Source organism: Pteropus vampyrus, unplaced genomic scaffold (assembly GCF_000151845.1).
Source record: "Pteropus vampyrus isolate Shadow unplaced genomic scaffold, Pvam_2.0 Scaffold82, whole genome shotgun sequence".
In the NCBI taxonomy this organism is placed as follows: Eukaryota; Metazoa; Chordata; class Mammalia; order Chiroptera; family Pteropodidae; genus Pteropus; species Pteropus vampyrus.
Genome location: NW_011888863.1, coordinates 4,888,023 through 4,911,519, shown reverse-complemented (window position 1 = coordinate 4,911,519; position 23,497 = coordinate 4,888,023). Strand labels below are relative to the sequence as shown.

At 36.2% G+C, this 23,497-nt stretch overlaps 1 protein-coding gene and 1 pseudogene across 1 annotated transcript in view; one reads left to right on the top strand and one right to left on the bottom strand.

Annotated features, from left to right (window-relative positions):
* The window catches only part of TMTC1 (transmembrane and tetratricopeptide repeat containing 1), a 244,594-nt gene that overhangs the window by 180,355 nt on the left and 40,742 nt on the right, over positions 1-23,497 (top strand). Inside the window, exons 11-12 of the mRNA XM_011363119.2 lie at positions 583-696; positions 15,368-15,511. Of these exons, the coding sequence (XP_011361421.2) occupies positions 583-696; positions 15,368-15,511 (258 nt within the window). The remainder of the gene's footprint in view (positions 1-582; positions 697-15,367; positions 15,512-23,497) is intronic.
* LOC111741856 lies at positions 22,067-22,185 on the bottom strand (annotated as a pseudogene).

Below are 23,497 nucleotides of genomic sequence, written 5' to 3'. Positions count from 1 at the left end.
TAACGAGTGACCATATAAGCAAGGTTTTTAAACTTTTCTGAGCAAAACTTCATTTCCTTATCTGCAACCTATAGAATAATTATACCCACATTTATTATTATTATTATTTTTTAAATTAGCCCAGGCTTAGTCCATGGGATACGTTAATTGGCAATAAAACAGTAGGAAGGCCAGTCTCCAATCACCTCTCCTGTAATGATTAATTTTTGTAGACAATGTCATTTTTTTTAAAGGCAGGCTATAAGTGAATAAAAGAAGCAAGGAAGGAAAAAATTTAATTAACCTGAGCGTGCAGCGCTGTTCTCCAAAGAATCATCTATCACCACATCCTGTCACCTCTGCTTCTCATGCAGGTAGCATGTGTGTTAAGTTGTGCACAGCTGTGCATTGCCTTCATTGTTTTTCACAGAAGCGTGTTTAGTAACTCATATAATCCACAAATTTTGGAAGACTTGGCTTAGACAGATGCAAGGGACATTTCAAATGCAGGGTCATGAAACTGAATAAAATGTAAAGGAAACTGAGAACATTCCTAAGCACTACTCTTTGTTGCTTACTTTTTTTTTAATTTATTAATTTTAGATCTGGAGTCCAAACTTTGCCCCACAATGCGAAGGTTCACTACAACTACGCCAATTTCCTGAAGGATCAAGGTCGGAACAGGGAAGCGATCTACCACTACAGAACTGCCCTCAAGTAAGCACCATACACCATACGTAGCTCCTGGGCTCTTCAGGTCCTGGTCTATTTTACTCCTCCCAGTATTTTGGGGGATTTGTTTGTTTCTTGTGACAACTAACATCTCCTTGGAGGTGGTATAGATCTTAGACTCCAAGTCTTATGACTCAGTGTTCAAGTTTGTTTTAAGTGTGGTAACTGTACCTTGCTTCTAACTCTTGGTGTTTTCTTGTAAAAGTTTCTACCACTACATGTCACAAAGTGAAGTGACACTCAATTGAATACATACATATGCAGGCAAACAGGAGTTGGTTGTCAAACATATACTTGTAAGTTCTCAGGATATTTAATCCAGTGAATTGTTCCCACTCTAAGCTTCCCACTGTCTGAAAGGATTTATATTAAGACATTTGAACATAGAAATGAAATACCTTGACAGTTGTATTAAATAGAAAGAAAATGAAAAAAACACCAATTACAATGTTGGGAATATATTAGTAAGGAGGGTGTGTATGTACATGCATATTTTTATATATAAACAGCCCTGACACTTTCCTTGTACTCATTCACTAGAAGACAGTATACTAAACATGGCTTTAGATATGACTTTAAAAGAAACTAAAAATTCCAGTTCTCCGTTGCCACTGGCAGCCTTTATTGCTCTTAGGTACTCTTTTAAACAGTAACTTTGACTTTCAAGATGCTCTTCTCTAAAAGGTCCCAGATAACAAACATATTTAACCTGGAACATGTGGATGCATGAAAACTAAACACAGCCTTGGAATCTCCAAATGTGGGCAAAATAAAGCAAGGTGAGTCCTCTCCTTTATTAAATACTTTGAGGCTCATAGAAGCTTTCTGAAGAACTTTTCATGCCTCCAAAGACTGGCCCACATTTGTTTGAATTATCTGACACTGTTCCACTTTAGGACATGCTTAAAATATATAAACCAAATAAATCATATATTTTCCTGAAGCACCAATTAGGATGGTCTCAAAGCTTAGTTTGAAATTGTTATTCTTAAAGCAACTGACCTGATTTTTAAAGTTATCCTTTTGAGCAGTGTTCTATGCAAGTGTATTGTTCACCAGTCAAAATCTTTTAGGGCCTGTTACTTAATATTCAGTATGGCAAAAATTTTCAACTGTCACATCAAGTTAACTATCAAATACTTTTCCAAAGATTACAAGAAATGTAACTTCTAGAAGAATATTTGTAACAAAGCTTTTTATTGAGGAATAGAGGTTTTTATTAAGGAATAGAAGATCAGTTTTAAGATTAAAAAGAATTATATTCTTTCACTAGAAGGCAGTTTTCTAAAATGTTTACAGTGCTTATCTCTGGTTGGTGAGATTATGGTTTAATGTTTTTTTTTTTCCTTGTACTTCTTTTGTGCTCCAGATGTTCCACAAAGAACACATATAACTTTTGCAATGAGGAAATATCATTTTTAAAAAGTCATTCTTTCACAGATACACATAAATTGTGTTTTGGCTTTAACAATGTTTCATAATTTTAGGTGGCATTCTTTTCTTTTTTTGGAGAAGATAAAATGCCAAACAATGTTTATATTATATTCCCCTTCACTGTTGTGATGATTTTAAAAGGATATATACTTGCATATAGAATATATCTGGGAACATATATAAGAAACTGGTAACAGTAGTTGCCTCTGGTGGAGGAAGATGGAAAGCTGAGATCTGGGACAGAAGACTTTCTTTTCATCCTGTACCTTTTGTACTGTTATAATTTTTTAGCATCTTCATTAATACATCTCCAAGTAGAATAGGTGGCATTCTTGAAGGGAGGAAAAGAGCAGTAAATTAATATGAAAAACTATTGTTGGAAGGAAATGTATCGGTATCTTCTTAAATTTGTTTTATTCTAACAGACTCTTATTTTCTCTCAAGTTCACACATACACACAAAATATGGTAGACCCTAAGGCACAGCTCAAGGCAAAGATGCAAATTAAGCAAAATTCTCTGGCAGATGATTTTACCGAATTATAGTAGCTAGTTGGGTACTTCTGCTTTTTTACCTTGAAACAATAAAAACAAATGTTTGCTTCAGCAACTTTGCTTCTGGAAGAAACATGTCCTTTAAGAAATAGGAGAAAAACAGCTAAAGCTATAAATATATTGCATAACGATTAGTGAAATATTTTATTCTCTCAGACCAGGCTGAAAATACTTCTGATTTAAAGTATCATCATTTTTGTGCAGATACCTCTGCGGTGAATTTTCAACAGATGTGGGTATTTTTTTCTTATTTAAATAAATTGTCACCCTGTATTAGAGAGAAAAGGAAAATACCGTGACTATTCATCATTTAAATGATTATTTTCCCTAGGTGACTGGAAGAGTGCCCTTATTTTGATATTGCTATTTCTTCACGGAAGTTGCTAAGACAGGAATTCCTCCCCCTCCCAACTGCTCCACCCCTGTTTCAACTTTAGTGTATCTGATGTTTCCCCTGTTTGCACACAGCAAGAAAGAGGATGATTAGGGAAATGCGGGGTTAAAGGAGATATTATCTGAAATCAGTCCCCCAAATTATCCATTCTTACTGTAATGACTGTATAGTTCCCAAAGGCAATGGTGAAATTAGTCTTTAGGGTTATAGCTATATCAATTTTGCTGGCTTACATTTTTAAAGATGACACTATATTAAATTGGTAATTGTATATGACATGAATATTCCGCTTCTTTTAAACTTCATTCTATTTTTTGAATAGCATAGAAGTACCACTGGTTTCGTCTCTCTTTTGGTGTACCTCATTTATTATGTTTCTGTAGTACAGGGGAAATCTCCCACTGGAAAATGCTGCAGCTGAGGATGTAGATTCAGATTAAGACCCAGATCCTCAAAGAAAAATGTTAGAACTCTTTCCTTAAATCCTCAGCAAACACTTCAGCTTTGCTTTGCTGTGAATGGCAGCTCTCATGTTTATAGTTATTCCAGGTTCTAGGTTCTATAAAGGTTGGGATTCTGTATGTTGGAGAATCAAAAGACCACTGTTTGATCTGCCGTATGCCTCCAAAAGCTTCCTGACCATTGAGTTACCCTGGGGAGGGTTTCTACCATTCTACCTCACAAGATGGGAGTAGAAAGTCTAGAGACCACCCAGTATCTCAGCTCTTTCTGCATAAGCTTGCCCACTAAATGCCTCATCCCATAAATCCAAATGGAGACATAGTCTCCCTGCCTGTATAAAGTATGGAAGACACTAAATGTGTACTTGGCCAGTGGTTCGTTGATTAGCTTAAAAAGTCATTTAAAAGTGGAGTTATAAAGCAAATCATGCACACTCTTGAATGTTTTATTGTACCCTAAAATTTCATGTGTATATCCACTCAACAGTCTTCTGATGTCAAACCAAGTCCTTTCTATTGAGTAAGAGTCTACTGATTAGAATCTGCAAACCCATATCCATAATTCATTTATATGATGATCAGTTATGATATTTTAAAGTAGAATAAAAATTTAAAGGTTTTGAGATTTTTCTGATTTTCTCTTCTAGTCTTTAACAACGATCTCACATCTCATTCAATGACAATTTTTTGAGCAACTTCCCTTTTTTAAGTATTTCCGGAATATTTGCTTAATTTTCATAGAAATAACAACTCTCTTATATATCTATTTTATCAGTTTGCAAAATATTTTATTTTATTGTGCAATAACAATAAAAGCCGCAACTAGGATAAGTTTGTTATTAGACAGAACAGACTCGTAACAGTCATGCAACTCAACCCAGGGAGGCGAAAGGGCCCAGGCTTACAGAAAAAGTATGTTAAGTTGTGGATATTCACCAATATGTTTTATAGAGAATAGGGAGTATCTGGAAATCTGATGACAAAATTAGAGACTGTTTTAAAAGAGTTTTCACTATAGGTGATAGAGTCATAGAATCTACTTTTTCATCTTATAGTTAAATTCCCTGTATGACTCAGTTACTGGTTGGCTAAAATGAGCTGGTCATCAAGAACCCTGTACTCGGGAATGTGAGTAGAGTTTGCCTTTGTCCATGTGGGTCAAGAAGGTTTCTCCATTGTCAGCAGCAAATTGTCCCATATTCCGCTGAACATTTGTTCACTTAGATGCCCCCTCTCTCCCACCCTGCTATAAAAATCCCCTGCCACACCCAAATTTGCTGATGTGTCCCAGGTTCTTGGATTTCAGCCATGTGCAGATTCCATCCTGATTAAAGGTCTGTGATCCTCAGTCACCCAGACAGCTATTTTCTTTTCACAAGTGTGCTTTCAACAGGAAATACGCAGTAAATCATCTAAGACTTGCCCCTTCCCATAATCCTGCCACGCAGGAGATATATTACCTTGCTCTGGGGTACTCAAGTGTGCTCGGGCAGTCATGGACCCTTAGAGAGAGAGAGGCCTGGTCTACTCCTAAGATATGTTATAGATGTTTTAAGCAGAAAATTTTAAGGGAAAGAAAACTGTATTCAAAAGAGAGCGAAGTCCCCGACCAGGCTCTTGTCTATGAGCATAATTAGAAGGGAGGGAATATGCCTTTTTCCCCCCCCTGAAAAGAGTGCCTTTACTGCTCGTACTGTACAAATATGAAGAGGAATGTGCTTTTGATGTACAAAAGAAATCTCTACTTGCTTTTTAATTGGCTAACACATGGAAAAAGATAGAACTAAAATCTTTCTGACTGGAATTTTATAATGCATAAAATAGAGACTTGTCGTGATAATAGTCCCCGTTGGTATCATTCTTTGTATTCCTTCCTATGTGGATAAGTGGAACTCTGTGAGGAGATTCCATTAGACTATAATAAGTGTATGTGTTAAAAAGGAAGTAATAAAAGAATGAGTATTGAAGAAATGCCATATCATTAGAGTATAAGGAAATCTAACCATGTCTGATTAACCCACTGTTTATCGAGGTCCTGAGTATATCAGTAAGATTACTTTATTAGTATTCCTTTGAAAAATGTTTCTATAAAACTGGTGGAGTTTGAACATTTTTAAAAATCGGGATTTATTTAAAAAGTCCTTCTCTACACAGCCTATTTTGAATACACATTTTAAATAACTCTCATGACTACAGGTGGCCTTGGATACCAGCTGCCATGTATTTCTGGAAAGAATTAAAATTCCAATACCATTTGTTAGCCAGGTTTAACAAGTAGAGACGGATTTTTCTGCTGGTGTGGTACTTTTGTTTATAAATAAATAAATATGCTTTCTGCTATTATAAGTAGACACTTGAAATTTTTTTTGTTTCTTCTTATTGATGAAATTATAGTCTCGCTATATATATATATGCTGTGTTAATTAAGTCTCCCAGTTTTAACCATTAAATTTAAGAAATTAAACATTTCATTTAGAAAAAAGTATAGAATTTTAGTCACATCGTAGACACACTTTTGCACTAAATTTCCAAATGAAACGTTCATACCTTATATTCCAAAATGTTTTGCGCTCTCTTTTTTTCTGCCTTACATCACTCTTTCACTTCAAAAATTCTCTGTGGTTCCCCAGGAAACAGAATCGAAGGTAGAGATTTGCAGCCTGGAAGTTCATTAAAGAGTGCTCTCTGAAATACCAGGAAAGGAAGCCAGGGAAGCAAGATGTGCAGAGAGAGAGGTTGAGGTGTATGCAGGCTTCAGCTGACCCCACAGGTGCTCTGGGTGGCCCCTCACAGCTGTCCTGAAAGGAGGCAAGAGATAGAACCTCTATGCCCTTTTATCAACTAATCACTGCCCTCAGGCAGGGAGGGGTTGCCTTGAGTGAGGCAATTCTCTGAGGCTGAGAGCAATGCCCAGAGAACTTGGCGGTGAACTATTAGCAGCTTGAGGAACAAGAGCCTTAGACCTGAACAGGGAATTTAGGTGGTCTAAGACAACATCCACTACACTGGCTTAATTTATGATTTCTTATGTAAGTAAACATGACCGTTTTAACATAATATCATTTAGATTTTCTGTTAAAATGAGAATAGTGGTATTATCTCAGGGTTAAAATATTACAAGATAATATATGCAAAAGGCTTAAAGCAATGTCTAAATGCCTGGCAATGGGAAACTCAGTAAATGTTATTAATATATCCACAATATGACCGCTTCTCTCCACCTCCAGTGCCCATCATCTCTTACCTAGATTACTGCAGTATTCTCTGGTCCCCCCATTTTCACCTCTTTATCCCTACATTCCCCTTTGGTCTATTCTCAGCACAGCAGCCAGAAGGATGTTCCACTGGTAACAATCTGCTCAGAGCACTCTGCTGACTCCCAAGCTCATTCACAGTGAAACCCAAAGCTGCTTAGCAGTCTCTACTCCCTGCCCTGTTTGGCCCCCTTACTTCTCACCCCCTACTCCTGTTCCTGTTCACTCAACTCCAGCCGCACAGGGCTCCAGGCACACACCAGTCACATTACATTCCTGCTTCAAGGACTCTGTATTTGTCATTCCCTCTTCCCAGAACACTTCCCTTCTCTAAATGGCTGCCTCCCTCCCTTCCTCTAGTACTTGTCGCATAATGTCATCTTGTTCATGAGGCCTTCCTTGGTCACCCTACTTAAAAGTGCAGCCACCCCCAAATACTCTGTTTCCCTTCTTTGCTTCATTTTTCTCCACTGCATTGATCACCTTCTAATATACTTACCTCTGCTGTAGGCCCTTAGCAGAATGCCCGCACATTGTAGGTGCTCAAGAAATGTTTGTTGAAAGAAAGACTGAATTAATATAAGCATAAAATCTCTATCACAGGCCCCTTAGAGGTGGAGGACAACTCCTAAGGACAAGCAGTGTTTCTCATTGGGGGAGTTGTCAACAATTTAGGTGAAACAACTCTTCATTATGCAGGACTGTCCTGTGCATTGCAAGATGGTTAATGCCCCCAGCTCCTGTCCATTACATGTCAGAGCCTATTGGGGAAATGTAACCCCTTCCTTCCCCACTCCTTGTGATCTCCTTGATTGGTAGTTATTGATTAGGAACATGGACATATTTTTCCTGCCCACCACTATCTTTTTTCTAAATTGATCCAATGACCAGAGTACTGTTTGTGCTACAACTGTTATGTGAATAAGGATTCCACGAGCAGCACACTGATCTGTCACACAGGACTTTGAATCTCCTTATAACCTTGAATGTAGCTTTGAAAATGCACATGTCTGGAATTCCATTTGGTGTTGAGCATATCAGAAAGGCTTGGAGGAAATTGCTCTGGTGCCTGTGGGGATCATTTGCTTCAGATGATGAAGGATTGACAGGCTTTGCAGTGAGGGCTTGACAAAGAACATTCCTACATTCTTAAAATGGAAAGAGTCACACGTCCTTCACATCTGAGAACCCATGTTATGGGAGAAACAGATGGATACAAGATGACTGGGTTAGTGATGAAGAAATAATGGATGCTGTTTTGACTGATGGGAGCAAGTCAAAGGCCATGAACAGCAGTGAAGAGAATGACTTTTTTGGAGGATAAGTAATCCATATGAGAGAAAGAGAGCTGGCAGCCTCAGTCTGGTATGGGTTTATTAGGGCTATGGAGGGAGCCAAGTAAAACTACCCAGAGGTCCTGCAGTTGACCCCAAAACATTAAACGTATGCAGGGCAACCGGTATAAAAACACCCACCATCTCATTTGTTTATATAGAAGCTGATTTGTTCTCACAGAGATCAATATGTTATTGACCTTATTGTTATAGAGAAAGCAAACTAAAGCACAGACGTACATTCAAGATCACACAGCTAGAAAGTCACCCATGACTTATGGATCCACATACAGTTATTTTTCCATTGCACCAACGCAATTCCCATTCATCTGCCACAAAAACCCAAGTTCACCATAATCACCCAAGCCTCTGGGAAAGGTTAAATTATGTTCATCATTTTCTACTTAAAAGAGCAGAGGAGTATTTAATTCAATACATTCTCCAAACTCTGGAGGTAAATTCTCAGGGATCGGGAAAATTTCAACCATTTAAAATGACTCATTTCCTGAGGGCATCAGAGGGCATGGCTTTACTCCAAATTGTCTTAGAAAATCACATGGGCGGAGTCCTTCTGGATCAATGCTGGAGGCCCTCCATTGTGAGAGTCAGATAATTCAGTTGGCCTTTCATGAAGAGTGTGTCACATTTCCCTAAATTGTATTTGAGCTTTTTTTCCAAGGCTATCTGTAATGGATGGAAAGGAGTACATTCCAAAAGGGACTGGCAAGACATTTGCTGAGTGTTAATGGCAATATCAAATAAAGAAGCAGACCAATAAATAATCAATGTCACCCAGGTGCAATTTAGTGACATGATGATTCGAATTTTATAACATGAAGGAACCAAGCACTTAAAAAAGCCAGAGGCTAATTGTGGGTGAAAATATGCTGCCGACTCCTAAAATGAAGTTTACTTGGGTATTTTTTAGTCCATTGAATTCAAGTTTTATAGATGAATTTTTTTCCCAGTCATGTTTTTCTTCTGGACTCTTTATTTTTCTCAACAGGAAACAGAAAATAAACATTAATTTATTGGGGGTTAGCATAGTTAACCCCCAATAAATTAATGTGTGGAATGAGAATTAGACAAATAAATCAGTGTGTATATTCTGAAAGGAAATTGCAAACTGGAAAATATGATGCAATATTACTCAAAACAATGAAATGCCTTTAAAGGTACTCAAATGATGAAAAATTAACAGCATCCTTAACTTTTGAACGGATTGTAGAATTTAAAGTCAATGACTGAAAGGAAACATAAAATCAAACTTTGGTCATGGTCATACACACATTTTATGTCTCTGGACCTGTAGTTATGGTCAGAGCTTGAGAGCAGTAATCAGAAAGCAGGTATATACATCTTATACACTTGCTGAGTGTTGTTGATTCTAGATTGCTTTTCATAGTACTGTGCTTATCAGAGATACTATGATTATTTTGTTTGGCAGGAGACAATTTTTTTCAGTGAGAAAGAATCTCAATAACTGTGTTTCTTGAGTTTATTTTACTTCTGTCACTGAGAACCAGTTCCTACGTATAAGATCACAGCTGAATGGATTGGTTGCAAATAAAGGAGAAATTATTCTAAATGGAAGTGCTAATTTGTATTTATTTGCTAATTTGTATTAATTTGTATTTATTTGACTTGTGTTGTTTGGGAAAATAAATTTACAGGAACCATTGCCTTCTTAACACTTAAGAACATAAGTGCTTCTGAGATACTTCTTTGTTTTTTAGTAAGCTATTATTTACTTAATTTCTCCCAACCTCTCTTTTCTCAACTATAAAACAGTATAATAGTTCTATTTGATGAATTAGCAGAGTTAATTGAAATAATGTTTGAAAAAGCCCTCTAAAATGTGAAGTATCATGGATATGTCCTAGGTCCTTTAAGACCCATTTTCTTCTGTTCCTGTCTTCTGCTTTGCACTTAGTCTACCGTTTCTTTCAGTGACTACTTCCTGTTAACATGTTGATGTTCATTCTTCCCAGATAAGATGACTGGGAATGGAGGGGAATAATAATATTCTTAACTACCTACTTCATTAATTCTGCTTAAAGAAATGCAGTAGATAAAAATTAAGAACACTTTAAATGCTCAAATGGATGTGTGCTTATCAGGAATGTAAATTATTCAATATTTGAAAAAAAAATTCTCTTCTGCTCACGGAACTGTATCTCTGTACTTAGATTTCATTTTTAAAGAGAAAAAGTAAAATTCCTTATACCCCAGAACTATTAGACAATATAACACATTTTCTCTATAATGAGTTTTAAATTTTTAACTCATCAAAATAATAATAAATAGCAAGAGAACCCCAGTGAACAAAGCGAATGTTGAATAAAACCATGACAAAGAAAATCCAGTGATTGTTCACATTTGTCTTTAAAAAGTAGGTTTGACAATCACCATTCTGCTCCAGTTCAGAGAAACTTTTGTTGAGGTTTATTTTATTTTATTTTTAATTTTTATTTTTTATGGGGAAGGGAATAATCACTAACAGAACTTTAAAACATACCTGTAGAAGTCAGAGTCAAGATGGGCTTAATTTATTCTGACAATTGATGTAGCAACATAGATATCTCTTAAATTATTCATCTTTCCAGTAGAAAATTTCTCTCCCGGAGACCTCAGAATTGACTTAGACCCAAGCTAATTCAAACATAAATTTATTTTAAAAAGTAAACACACAAAATGAGTTTTGTTCTTGCATAGGTGTTCAGTATGCAAGAGAAGAGTAACTTTTAAGAAGATATCTAATCTATATAAAAATAAAAATGATGTTTTTTCCTGACCTGGATGTCGAAGAATTCTTTTAATGAAATTCAGCTTTGTTTCATAAATAATGCAATGCTTACTCGCAATTAGGAGAACCTAATCAGATAACCAGTGAGAGAGGATGTTGCCAGCAGACCTTTACTATTACCAGGAATAAACAGCATCTATTTATTTACCAGGTGGAGGGAGAGCTGTGCCTGGTTATAGATTCAGTAAGTAACCGTAAATGCCAGCAGTCTCCTTCCTAGAAGGGGTGGGACTCTGTTTAATTAACACAGAGCCTCTTTTCTGACTGTAGCTGGCCAGGGAGCTTCGTGGTTCCGCAGCCTTGGAGCACAAGGCATATTAAAGGCCTTCTCCCTCACCATGCTTATGTTTGTTTTGCTTTACTTCTCTTCTCAGTACTTATTTCTGTTTTTGAGAGTTCAGTATGGATTTACATTCTGATTTGAGAGAATAAGGGAGGGGAGAGGGGGAAAGGAGAAGGGGACGGAGACTTTTGGTGAACTTTTAAAGTACATGCCGTTCATTTAAATGGCAGTGGGATCATGAGTGAATATATAAAGTCCAAAAAGTTGGACTGAAAACCAGCTGGAAAGGGACAGCTGCTTGGTGATAAGGTGAACCTAATCAGATAACCAGTGACTATTTACTGAATCTACAACCAGGTGCAGCTCCCCGCCAGGAACTTTAACGTATAGGTGAGCCCATTGTGGAAGTTCTTATTGACCTTAGATGCTCCTTGTCCATTGTTTGTGCTTTCATCTTAGACATTTATTTTGAGGGCTCCAAAGACTAAAGCTATAAGAAAAGGATCAAGTTTTAAGAAAACACCTTTTCTGAGAAGGCAGATGTCCCAGGATGCTTTTTATTACTGTTTGTCATCAGAGAAACAATGAGACTTGCTCTCACCAGGTTCACTGGACACCCTTAAATTATTTGGAAATCAGCTTTGCTCAACAACAACAACAACAAAAAGTTCTTTTAGAACAATTTGAGTCTTAGCTGTGACATGCTGTTTGTAACTACTTCTAAAGTAATTCTTAGACACAAACTTCCCAGGAGACTTTTTGAGGCATGGAGTGAATAGGCAGATACAAGAGCATTTTTTTTTTTTTTTTTTGGTCTCTCACCATAGCTCTGATAGCCTGTAGTGACATCTTGGAAAGCTGAGGACTTAGTGTCCTCACTAATTGTAAGATTAAGTGTTAAGGGGCTAGAACCAGGACCCTCAAGTTGTCTTTGCTAATTAAAAGTGACCAGAGAGAAGCAAACATCAGCACTTGTCTGGCTTGGTGTATTTTCTTTTCCCTAATTTCTTGTCACAATGTATCTTTCCCTACAGCCTCCAAATCCATTGTGAATAATTAGAGCTTTTTAAGCTTTACCAGGATGTAACATTCATCTGAATTGATTATATTCCTTGTCAGTCAAGAGGAGCATTACTCCGAATGTCTTATTAAAAATACTAGTTCTGAGGGATGTTCATAGCTATGCAGTAAGAGAGTAGGGAAAGGAGATTACATGGTCAAATAAACTTAGGAAACTCTGGGTTAAGCAAAGATTTAAAACAAAAAGTTATGCAACTTGTCTTTTCGGCCTTTTAATAGCAACTCCTTCTGTCCCCAAATGAAACTGATTTTCTTTGAAGGTACAGAATAGGAGGAGGGAGCATGGCATTTTGTTGTCAAGAAACTTGACAAGCACAATTTCTATTTTTATTACTTGGGCATTATCTTGGCTCTTCTGCCTTAAAAGCCAGTTCCACAGGCTTATTCAAAGTACTCTGGATGACAGAGATGGAGTGAACCTCTTATATTCCTAAATATGTTCACTCTAAATGTAGCAGGAGCAGCTAAACTATGTAGTTGTGCTGATCTGCCTTCTTTATAGTTTTGAGTTAAGGAAGTAAACCAAGTCCCTTCCTTCTTGAATCGGTACAGATTTGATTTACTGATATCCAGCCCTTTACATTTATTTTTGAACATTAGGAACATTATTTTCACTTTGTTGTGCATTATTTCATTTTCGATTTTTAAGTGTTTGTCAAGATTTTCATTCTGAGAACTATATGAAGCCAGGTGGTACTAAATTATAGTAGGAGGGGGAGATCAGATAAAATAGAAAAAAGAGAGTCAAGCTGTAGAGCCATATGAGACATAAAGTTTGTTATTCTGGGGAGACATTATGTATCATCTTTTTCTTAATAATAGTGGCCTAACTGATGCTCCCGTCTAAGCATGTTTATGAAGATCCCTCATCCAAGGAACTCCCAGCATCTTGTGAAAATAGTGGGCACTGTAGAGGCAGCAGCTGAGCAGCAGTCTCACCAGGCCAGAAACTCAGCACCTGAGGCAATGAGGATTTTCTAACAAAGGAAATTGAAAGTAATTACAGGCTCCAAAGGACTAAAATTTATTTAATCCTGATAGATTCATATGCTATTTATTTTTGTACTATTTGGGAATTACTTATACCACTAAGTGACAAATATGTGCTTTCTTGCCTTATTTATATGCGTACAGCTGCAAAAATAGTTGACCAAAGATTTGACATAAGAAAGAAGAACAAAGCTGGAGGTATCATGCTCCCTGATTTCATGCTGTATTATAAAGCTATAGTAATCAAAACAGTATGGTATTGTTATAAAAAAGCACATTGATCAATTGAACAAAATAGAGATCCCAGAAAGAAACCCACACACATATGTAAATTAACTTACCCTGAAGGAGCCAAGAATATTTAATGGGTAAAAGACTTTCTATTCAATTAGTGGTGTTGGGAAAATTGGACAGCCACATGCAAAAGAATGAGACTGAACTATTATCATATACTACATACAGAAATTAACTCAAAATGGATTAGAAAATATAAGACCTGAAACCATAAAACTAGAAGAAAATGTAGGCCGTAAGCTCATTAACAGTGTTCTCAGTGATGATTTTTTGGATCTGACTCCAGAAGCAAAGGTAACAAGCAAAAATAAATAAGTGGGACTATACCAAACCAAAAAATTTCTGCACAACAAAGGAAACCATTGATAAAAGGAAAAAGAAACCTACAGAATGGAAGAAAATATTTGTAAGTCCTATATCTGATAAGGAGTTAATATCCAAAATATATAAAGTATTCATACAACTCAAGAACAAAAAAAAATCCAATTAAAAAATGGGCAGAGGATCTGAATAGACATTTTTCCAAAGAAGACACACAGATGGCCAAAAGGTACATGAAAAGATATTCGACATCATTAATCATCATGGAAAATCAAAACCACAATGAAATATCAACTTGTACCTATTCAAATGGCTATTCTTAAAAACAAAAACCAAAAACCAAAAAACAAGAAATAACAAGTGTTGGTGAGGATGTAAAGAAAAGGGAACCATTGTGTACTGTTGGAGTGTAAATTGGGGGACCCACTATGGGAAACAGTATGAAAGTTCCTCAGAAAAGTTAAAAATAGAGCTATCATATAATTCAGCAATGTCAATTCTCGGAATATATCTCAAGGAAATGAAAATATTATGTTGAAGGGATATCTGCAGCCCCATTTTCATAGCCGTGTTATTTACAAAGCCAAGACCTAGAAACAGAAGACATGTATAAAAAAGTATATATATACACTGGAATATTATTTAGCCATAAAAAAGAAGGAAATCCTGCTATTTATGACAACGTAGATAGGCCTTTCATTGCTAAATGAAATGAGTCAGACAGAGGAAGACAAATACTGCAGGCCCTCGAATAAGATAATTTTATTCAATGTCCTTTTGCTGTTGTTTATGGCAATTAACCTTTGGTAAAATTGCTTTCATTATACTCGTTTCACTTAAGTCACAGAACCTACTGACAACACTAAGTGAGACCTTAACTATACTGTATGATTTCACTGATGTGTTGAATCTAAAAAAAAAAAAAGAAGAAGAAAAAAATCATAGAAAAAGAGATCAAATTTATGGTTACCAGTGCTGAATCATTGGATAAAGGTGGCCAAAAGTTACAAGCTTCCAGTTATAAGATAAATAAATACTAGGGATGTGATACACCACATGATGACTATAGCTGCCACTGGTGTATGGTGTATATGAGAGTCATTAAGTGGATCTAAGAGTACTTATCACAGGAAAAAAACATTTTTCAATCTATATGAATGATGGGTGTTAACTGAACTTCTTGTGGCAAGCATTTCACAATGTATGTATGTAAGATCTTTATGTTGCATATCTTAAACTTATTCAGTGACATACAACTTATATAAATTATATCTCAATAAAACTAGATAAAAAAAAAAAGATTTGACATAGAAGTACCATTAAAATAAAGGAAGAATTGAGTGTTTCATTTTGGTTGTGGCATAGCTGGGGAAGAGGGATAGAGAACAAGCAAATTATGCCCAACGTAGAAGTTTTTGAACAATCATGGCTTAATACTCCTAATTTTTCAGATTGTATCCACGCCATGCAAGTGCCCTGAACAACCTTGGAACACTGACAAGAAACACAGCAGAGGCAAAGATGTACTATCAGAGGGCTCTCCAGCTAAATCCACAGCACAACCGGGCTCTTTTCAATCTTGGGAATCTCCTTAAGTAAGTAGAACATGTACCTTCGATCAGGTGGTCTCATAATTTCAAGAAGTCTTTTCTTTCTCAACACTTACTTGGTTGTGCTGTTGTCTCCTCTTCTAAGAGTGCAATAATTAGGGATTTCAAGCTTTGGAGAGATGTAATATTCATTTGAATTAATTCTATCCCCTTATCAGTCAAAAAGAGTATTTTCCAGAGTGTCATTATGGAAGTATTAGTTCTAGGAGATCTTCATAGATTGGGGAGGGGTGGGACTAAGGAAGGATTACATGGTCAAATAAACTTAGGAAATGCTGACTAAAGTTAAAGATAGTTTCTTTATTGCAAGAATTTCTGTGTGCTAAATGCCCTGTGAATCTTGAAGAGGCGAATATGGAATACGGCATTTCTCAAGTCAATTTTTTCCCAAATATATCATGAATATACTTGGGGAACGCTCCAGTCTAGTAAAAGCAATCTGCTCTAAAGGTGTAACTAAATGACATAACCACAACGCATGCCCAGTTTGTACTCTAGGTAAGAAACCAAGTGAGGCATACCCGGAATTAATAATGATTAGAGTAACTCTTGCTCTTAGGAAGACCTCCCTGGCATAATCGCTGGTGCTGGCTTTTCCTTCACTGCCCTGTGAAAGGTTGATAGTGCAATTAGTGTCACTGAAGACTAAAACAAAGAGGTACTTTTGCATCTTGTATTTTTATCAATATAAAGTCTAGGCATGCTGGTGATGGTGCTGGCAATGATAGCAACAGCAATAATAGTGAAAATGTTGGTGGTTCTGGAATTTAACTTCTAAACTTTTTTTAAAAAGGTCGAAAAACATTAGAAATGAAAATCAAAAGGTGAAAGTGGTTGGAATCAAATTGTGATATGTTTACCTGTACTTGTTAGGATACTGACAATCCACACAGTACCGAATATCTCTAAACTTCTAGAGAGCACATTTGTTGTTACCTTTAAGGCTCATATTTTTCTTTGTTCTTTTATCCTCTCCCTACCAGGATTGTCTTAATTGCCTCAGTAACTCATCATGATGTATCTGTCTTCTTCACCTTCCTGTTTACTCCTTGAATTTTACATATTCATATAGATAGTAGTCCTTTTTCCTAATGTGTGTGTTAATGCATGTTTTTATCTAATTCCATTTGAACAGAAGCATTGGGATAAGTTAATCACAGAACAATCTAACATTGTATTAAGTGTCATCCTGAGTTTGAAGTTTTATGTTTAGGAATGGCTTTTTTTATTATTATTAGTTTCAAGTATATAGTACTTTGGTTAGACATTTACATAGTTTATAAAATGATCCCCCTAATGGTTTCATCCATATACTGGGATAAATCAAGGGAATACTTCACAGAAATAAATAAATGTGAGAAAAGTACAATTAAAATGGAAGAAATAAAAGTGTAAATCAGCAAAAACTAAATTTTTCAAATTTGTTGAAATTAATAAAAATTGAAAATGATAAAAAAACAGTAAGAATGAAGAAGTAAACATTGGCAGAAAGCCATTTGGTTCTTTAAAAATAAGAACAAATCAAAAGTTGTGGGGCAAATGAATTTAATTATTGTAGATAACTAGTTAGAGGTCAAAGGGGTGCTTTTATTTTACTCTACCAAATTTATCAGCTCTTATTTCTTTATGTGAAGTTCTAAGGACTAATTTTTTAAAGTCATTATTGCATCTGTATATGTCCTAACTTGGGGCCCGAATAACTTAATATGTGGATAAAATCCTGTCAAAGTTTTTCAGTGTAGATGTAGATGAGCATTTTTTTTCGAAAAAAGCCAGCTTTAATGGTCTGTATATGGAACGATGGTTGTTAGGAATGCTATATCCTGTAGTTACAATTATATATTGTGGTGGATGTGGCTCTACTTAAAAACAATGACAGATTCTTTTAAATTTCATCTTGCCAAAACCTGAACAGAAATGAACTCTAACCTTTTTTCAATTCACATATGATTGCCACTAACTACTATCCTGAATTAGTACATGTGAGTTAAAAACACAAGGAAATATTTTTTGGAGCATGGCAATGGCTACTTTTCATGGTAGAAGGGACTCCTGGATGCCTAATGTAGGTTTTTTTCCTCTCTTTTTCAGTAAAGTCAACTCTTGATAATTATCCAAACCAACAACAATGCTTTACATTTGTATAAGACTGTAGTTTTCTGAGTGCTTTGGTTTTTTTATGAGGCCCTCCCAACGACTAAAGTAGGTAGGGAAAAGAAAGGGAACCAAGGTCCTGGGAGATTAAGTGCCTGTACAGAGCCACCAATGTTTACCTTCTGCTCTCTCACATTACACCAGACAGCAAAGTAGCCATATCTGTGTACATTATTCTTAGAATCCAGTAGAAGAAAACTCATAATTGCTAACATTTATGTAATACTTTTCAATTTACAGATAAATGTTTTTATATCCATTATTTAACTTAATCTTTAAAACAATCTATTGTGAGGGGTATTATTATTCTCATTCTCATTTTCCAGATGAGGAAACCAAAGTTCAGAGGTCTCATGTGACCTTGGCCTAGGCTATGGCAGACCTAAGATTGAATCGCTGCCTTTGGATTCCTGACACTTATTTTTCATTACCCATGCTGTCCAAATAGCTCTTGTTTCCAAAAATTACTTAATATTTATCAATTTAATGGCATGTGATTGCCTTTTGAGAGAAAGGTCCTTCCTGTTTTTCTTACAAAACAGTGAAGTTTGTTTACATTATATCCCTCAGCAGCAGAAAGAGGTAACCCAGAAAACAACAGGGCTAATCCACATTTAGGTAACTCAGAGTTTCCCTTTTGCTTTCCTTAATATATTTGCGCTACTAAGTAGCAATGAGTCAAAGGCTGAAAGAAGATAAGAATATTTTAAATTTGGTTTGATTTGATCTATTTTACTATTTATTGAAGATTAATACCCTATTCATGTCTCTTTAGGCAGCTTTTTAAAATTGTGCCCTTTTTTGTAATCTAGAACTTAATGCTTATTATAAGAACCCAAGTTATCTCTTTAGATAAGAGCTGTTTAGATTGGAGAAGTAATGTGCCAAGGTCCCTTAGCGAAGGAATAGAAGATGGAATTGAACTATCTAGATCTATCTAGATCTATCTGTCTGAACAAGTACTCTTGCCCTTCATCACTACACTAGACTGCCCTCTTGTGGCTCACCTCAAAACTGTGATGCAGCCTAGAGCAGCACTTCCCCACAGAAATGCCACAAGAGCCAGAATCTGTAATTTAAAATTTTCAGGTAGCCATGTTTCAAAACATTAAAAAAGTGAAAATAATTTTAATAAAATATTTTATTTAACCCCAATGTATCCAAAATATTATCATTTTAACATGTAATTAATATTAAAAATAATTTGAAAATCGAACATGTAAAAATATTAATGAGATAGTGTGCATTCTTTTTTATAATTAATCTCTGAAATCCAGCGTATGTTTTACATTTACAGGACATCTCAGAGTAGTCATATTTCAAGAGATCAATAGCCATATGTGGTTAGCAGCGGCTGTGTTGGACAGCACAGACCTTTATTAATGACCTTGACTTTGAGAGAAATGTGAGTCTTGTCCAGGCCAGAAGGTCTAAATAAGATGTGATTCTGTCAGACCATCTCAGAAGTCTTATAGCACTAAGGGCAAATTTCATTTGAATTCTTAGAATTATATGACAGAGAGCTTTAGACCTGTTCATGGCAGACTTCGCTGAGTGTTATCCAAATATATTTGGCCTCTTTCAAGACCATTTCACTGGAATTCTAAGCTAATCTATTATGATTCTGTGCAGCACATTTACACTGTGACGGATTGATGAGGAACAGCTTTCCATGCCAGCATTTTTAGTTTATATTAATTATTGTTGGCCTTGCTTAGAACCTAAAATGTAAAAGAAAATAGGCAAGATTAGCATAAGCTTTTTATGGATGGAAAAAGCAAGAGTCCCTGATGGCTCAAGAGAATAGAATAGAATATTTAAATTCAGGGCATGAGAAAATATTTCTGTGGCTACTTGGGTAAAGTAGTTGCTAATGTTTGTTACTGAAACAGAACGTGAAGAGAATCTCATAAAGAATCATATCATATCTCCCTATCATTGCCAGAACTACCTTCCATTCATAAGAGAGGTTGTAGGAGTTATGTGGTTGTTTTAATAAATCTTGTAATCAAAACTCAGATGAAAATGAAATAGAATGTCCACTAATTGAACTATATAAAAAATGAATTTGATACATTTTATTTTCTTTTAGAAAACTGAATAGTTAATAAAAGGACACAGAAGGATAACTGTTGTCTTTTAAATAAATTTAAATGTTAGTGATAAATTTTCTTATAGCTTTGGTACTAGCCACACTCCCTTTTGTTTCATAGAGAGAAAATTTATATATTCAAGATAGTAGTATCCCCTTTTTCTACTTTTTAACTGAAGCCCCGAAAAGTCCAAAATGCCAGCCCACTGAATAAAGAAAAATGTTTTGAGGTTCTGCATTAGGATGTCAACTTTGGGTAAGTTCTACATCCTCCCCTTGGAGTGAAATGCCACCCCAACCCCGTGGTGACCTACTAGTATCCACGTTACCTCCAACTTTACTTATCTCTAGTCTCAACCCTATTACAGTTTCTCCTCCCTCATTTTTATCTAACTCATACCCATTTCTTTGTTGATTTCCTTCCCCCGGCTCTTTAGAAGCCCAATTCATCATCCCATTAACACCATCTCCATCCTCATCACTTCCGTCTCACAGTCTTCTGTATGTTCTCCCATCGTCCTCAGGGCCTTGAGCACCAGAGCAATGACTTTCCCTTGCTCCCAATCTGTGCTGTCATCGTTAGAGAATTCAAGAATTACATCAATCACCTGGTTCCTCTGCTGCCTTCGCTTCAGAGCCCCCCCAGTTCTGCTCTACTTTGGCCATTCACTAACATGGCCATGCATGGGCTTTTTATTGTGCAGACCTTTTCATTCTTTAGTACCCGAGTTCTGACATGTTCTTCTTTGACCTTAACCTCTTACCTCTGTCTGCCTTTCCCATCCCCCTCTCTGTCACTCCCACTGACCTAATGACGGGATCATGGTTATGACCTGCCACCTCCTAGTTCTTCTCTGTGCTCAGTTGTCTTCTTTTAAGACCGTGGTGTTGGCACACCTTCTGTGATGAGTTTGTTCCCCTCATTCCTAGTGGCCCTGCTCTTTATCGTGGTTAGAATCTCATGGATAGATTATGTTCGTAATTTATAATCCCATCTCTAATTTATCTGATCTGTTTCGGTAATACATGTGATGCCACCTTAACTCCTTCACACCTTGACTGTCATTCACTTTCCTGAGCAGATCCCCCAACAAAAGGTACCCCCATTGCCTGCATTTTGCTTTCCTTAAACCAGTATTTCACAGCCATTTTTTATGAGCACTCCCATCTCCACCACAGGAGCCCTTTAAAGCATGTTTTTCCTAATCTCCCTCCTGCCCCAATTAAATACTCAAGAAAAGATTTATCAAGTAGGGCTTAGCTTTGGGAGACCACAAATCATTGTACTATCTATGATGATTTTTTGCTTCACCACCCATTCTCCAAGAAGCAATTTTCACCTCTGTCAAGAATGTATACCCTAGAACCTCACCCAATCTATCAAGTGTTGGAGGTAAAAACACATATCTTAGTTGAATGGAACCCTTACAAAACTCCGAAGGTAGCACTGTGGGAAAAAACAAGATCTTGGGGTTAGAGCTGTTAGAGATTCATCCTTTATGGTATTATAATATCTCTCGAATATTTTCTGTTTCCTAATATATGAATCCTTTGTTTCCCCTCTCAGTGCTCATACACACACCCAGAAGATGACATCATGCCTTCCTTTTACTGAGAATATTCAAGTAATTCAAGATGAATTTTTGCAGCTTTCATTCTGCCTGCCTCAAAATGTCCTGCATGTCCACTTTTCTTTTACTCTTACATGGGAGGAAGAATTGTCTTGCCTCTTTCATTAGGCTAGTGCTCACAACTGTGCTTATGTGTTTTAAAAATTGAGGTATAATTAATATGCAGAAAACTGCACAAATCTTAAGTGTTCAGTGTCACGAGTTTCGACAATTTTACATACTCATGTAAATTACCCCCGCAAACAACATAGAGATTACTTCCATCACCCCACAAAGACCCCTCATGGTTATGTGCAGTAAATTTCCCCTCTCCCGAGACAATCATTGTTCAGAATTTTTTTTTTTTTTTTTTTTTTTTTTTTTGGAGTATATCTTTAAATATTTGTTCTGTTCATTATTTCTGTTGCCTTCTTTGAAGACGCTACATTAAACGTTTTTTTTTTTTTTTTTTTTTTTTTGCTGTAAACTAGTTTAGCCTGTTTCAGAACTTCATTTGGAGGTGATCATTTACTATGTACTTTTTTTGGTGTTTGATATTTTTGCTTAGCGTAATTTTTATTTTATTTTATTTTATTTTATGGTGAGGCAACCCTTGGTTGACCTCACAGATTGCAAGGACCTTATCAGCTTCCAATCCCTTATTTTTATTATTATTATTTTTTATGCCTACAGCACCTGGTCTTTCTAGGTGGTCTCCCATCCAAATACTAACCAGGCCCGATCCTGCTTAGCTTCCGAGATCAGATGGGATTGGGCTTGTTAAGGGTGGCATGGCTGTAGACATGCTTAGCATAATTTTTGAGTCTTATCCATGTTGTTTCATGATACATTTTTTTTTTTTATTGCTGAGTAGTATTCCGTTGTACAAATATGCTGTCATTTGTTTATCCATTTTCCTGTGGGTGGATACTTGATTTGTTTACAAGTTTGAGTTATTCTGAATATTCATGTTGTGAATATTCATACCTCAGTCTTTATATGTTCATTCTTTAGGGTAAATATCTAGGAGTAGAATTATGGGTAAATGCATCTTTAATGCTTTAAGAAACTGCCAAACAATTCTCCAAAGTCATCGTACCACCTCCTATTCCATCAACAATGGTGAGAGATCCCTTTACTTCACACCCTAACATTTGGTGCTGTCAGTCTTTTTTATTTTAGGCCTTGGTAGTCATTACTGTAAAATCTACATGTGTTCTTGATTCTATTTTTTTCCCTTTCCCCCATCCACTATCTTGGGCTCTCTCTTGGGCGTTCAGATCCTTCCCATTCCACAGACTTCTGACCCCTAGGGAAACTTTTTCAGTTCAGCTACACCCTCAGAGTTGTTTTCCTAATTCCTTCCTTTCTCTGATCAAATTGGCAAGAAAAATGGTTAGCACTTGGTGCTTCCCTTCCACAACTTGTTTATTCAGCATTCCAGTGGAGCTGCTGTCTTGATCATCAGCTATGAATTTCGAAGATTCTCTCGGCTCATATTCCCTTTGATTTCTCTGAAGTAAAGAATATGACACTGTTGACCACCTCCCATTGCTTTTGAAGCTTTTTTATTACTATATTATAACACATCATTTTTCTCTTCTATTTCCAACATCTACTCTTCTTTTACCCTCCTTCTAAATTTAGGAGCACCTGAGAAATTAATTGATTATCCATTACAGACACACATATGGGCCACATGTCATAATATTTAGGACTTTCTGTAATCCCGCCACTTTCCTCTTCTACTTTTCTACTACTCTCCCACACGGTACAAACTCAGACTCTCAGCCAAACCGAACACTTGTCAATGTATGAGGAATGCAAACCTGCAAACCGTATTTGAGAAAAAAATATTAGTAAGGGTTTACAGTGAAGACTCTTCTAGTTCATCTGAAATATATTTCATTTGTGTTTTTATAATCTGAAACTGAAAGTCTTACAAAACTGAATTATCTGGGAAACTATGAGAATGTTTACCTACTTCCTCAAGATTTGGGAGTTATTTGTATATAAACAGATTGCTAATTGTGAAAATATTTTTGTAAGTATCTCTCCTCCACCAAAACTCGACTCACTCATGCTGTGATTACTAATGAATTGGGCATGAGTGAG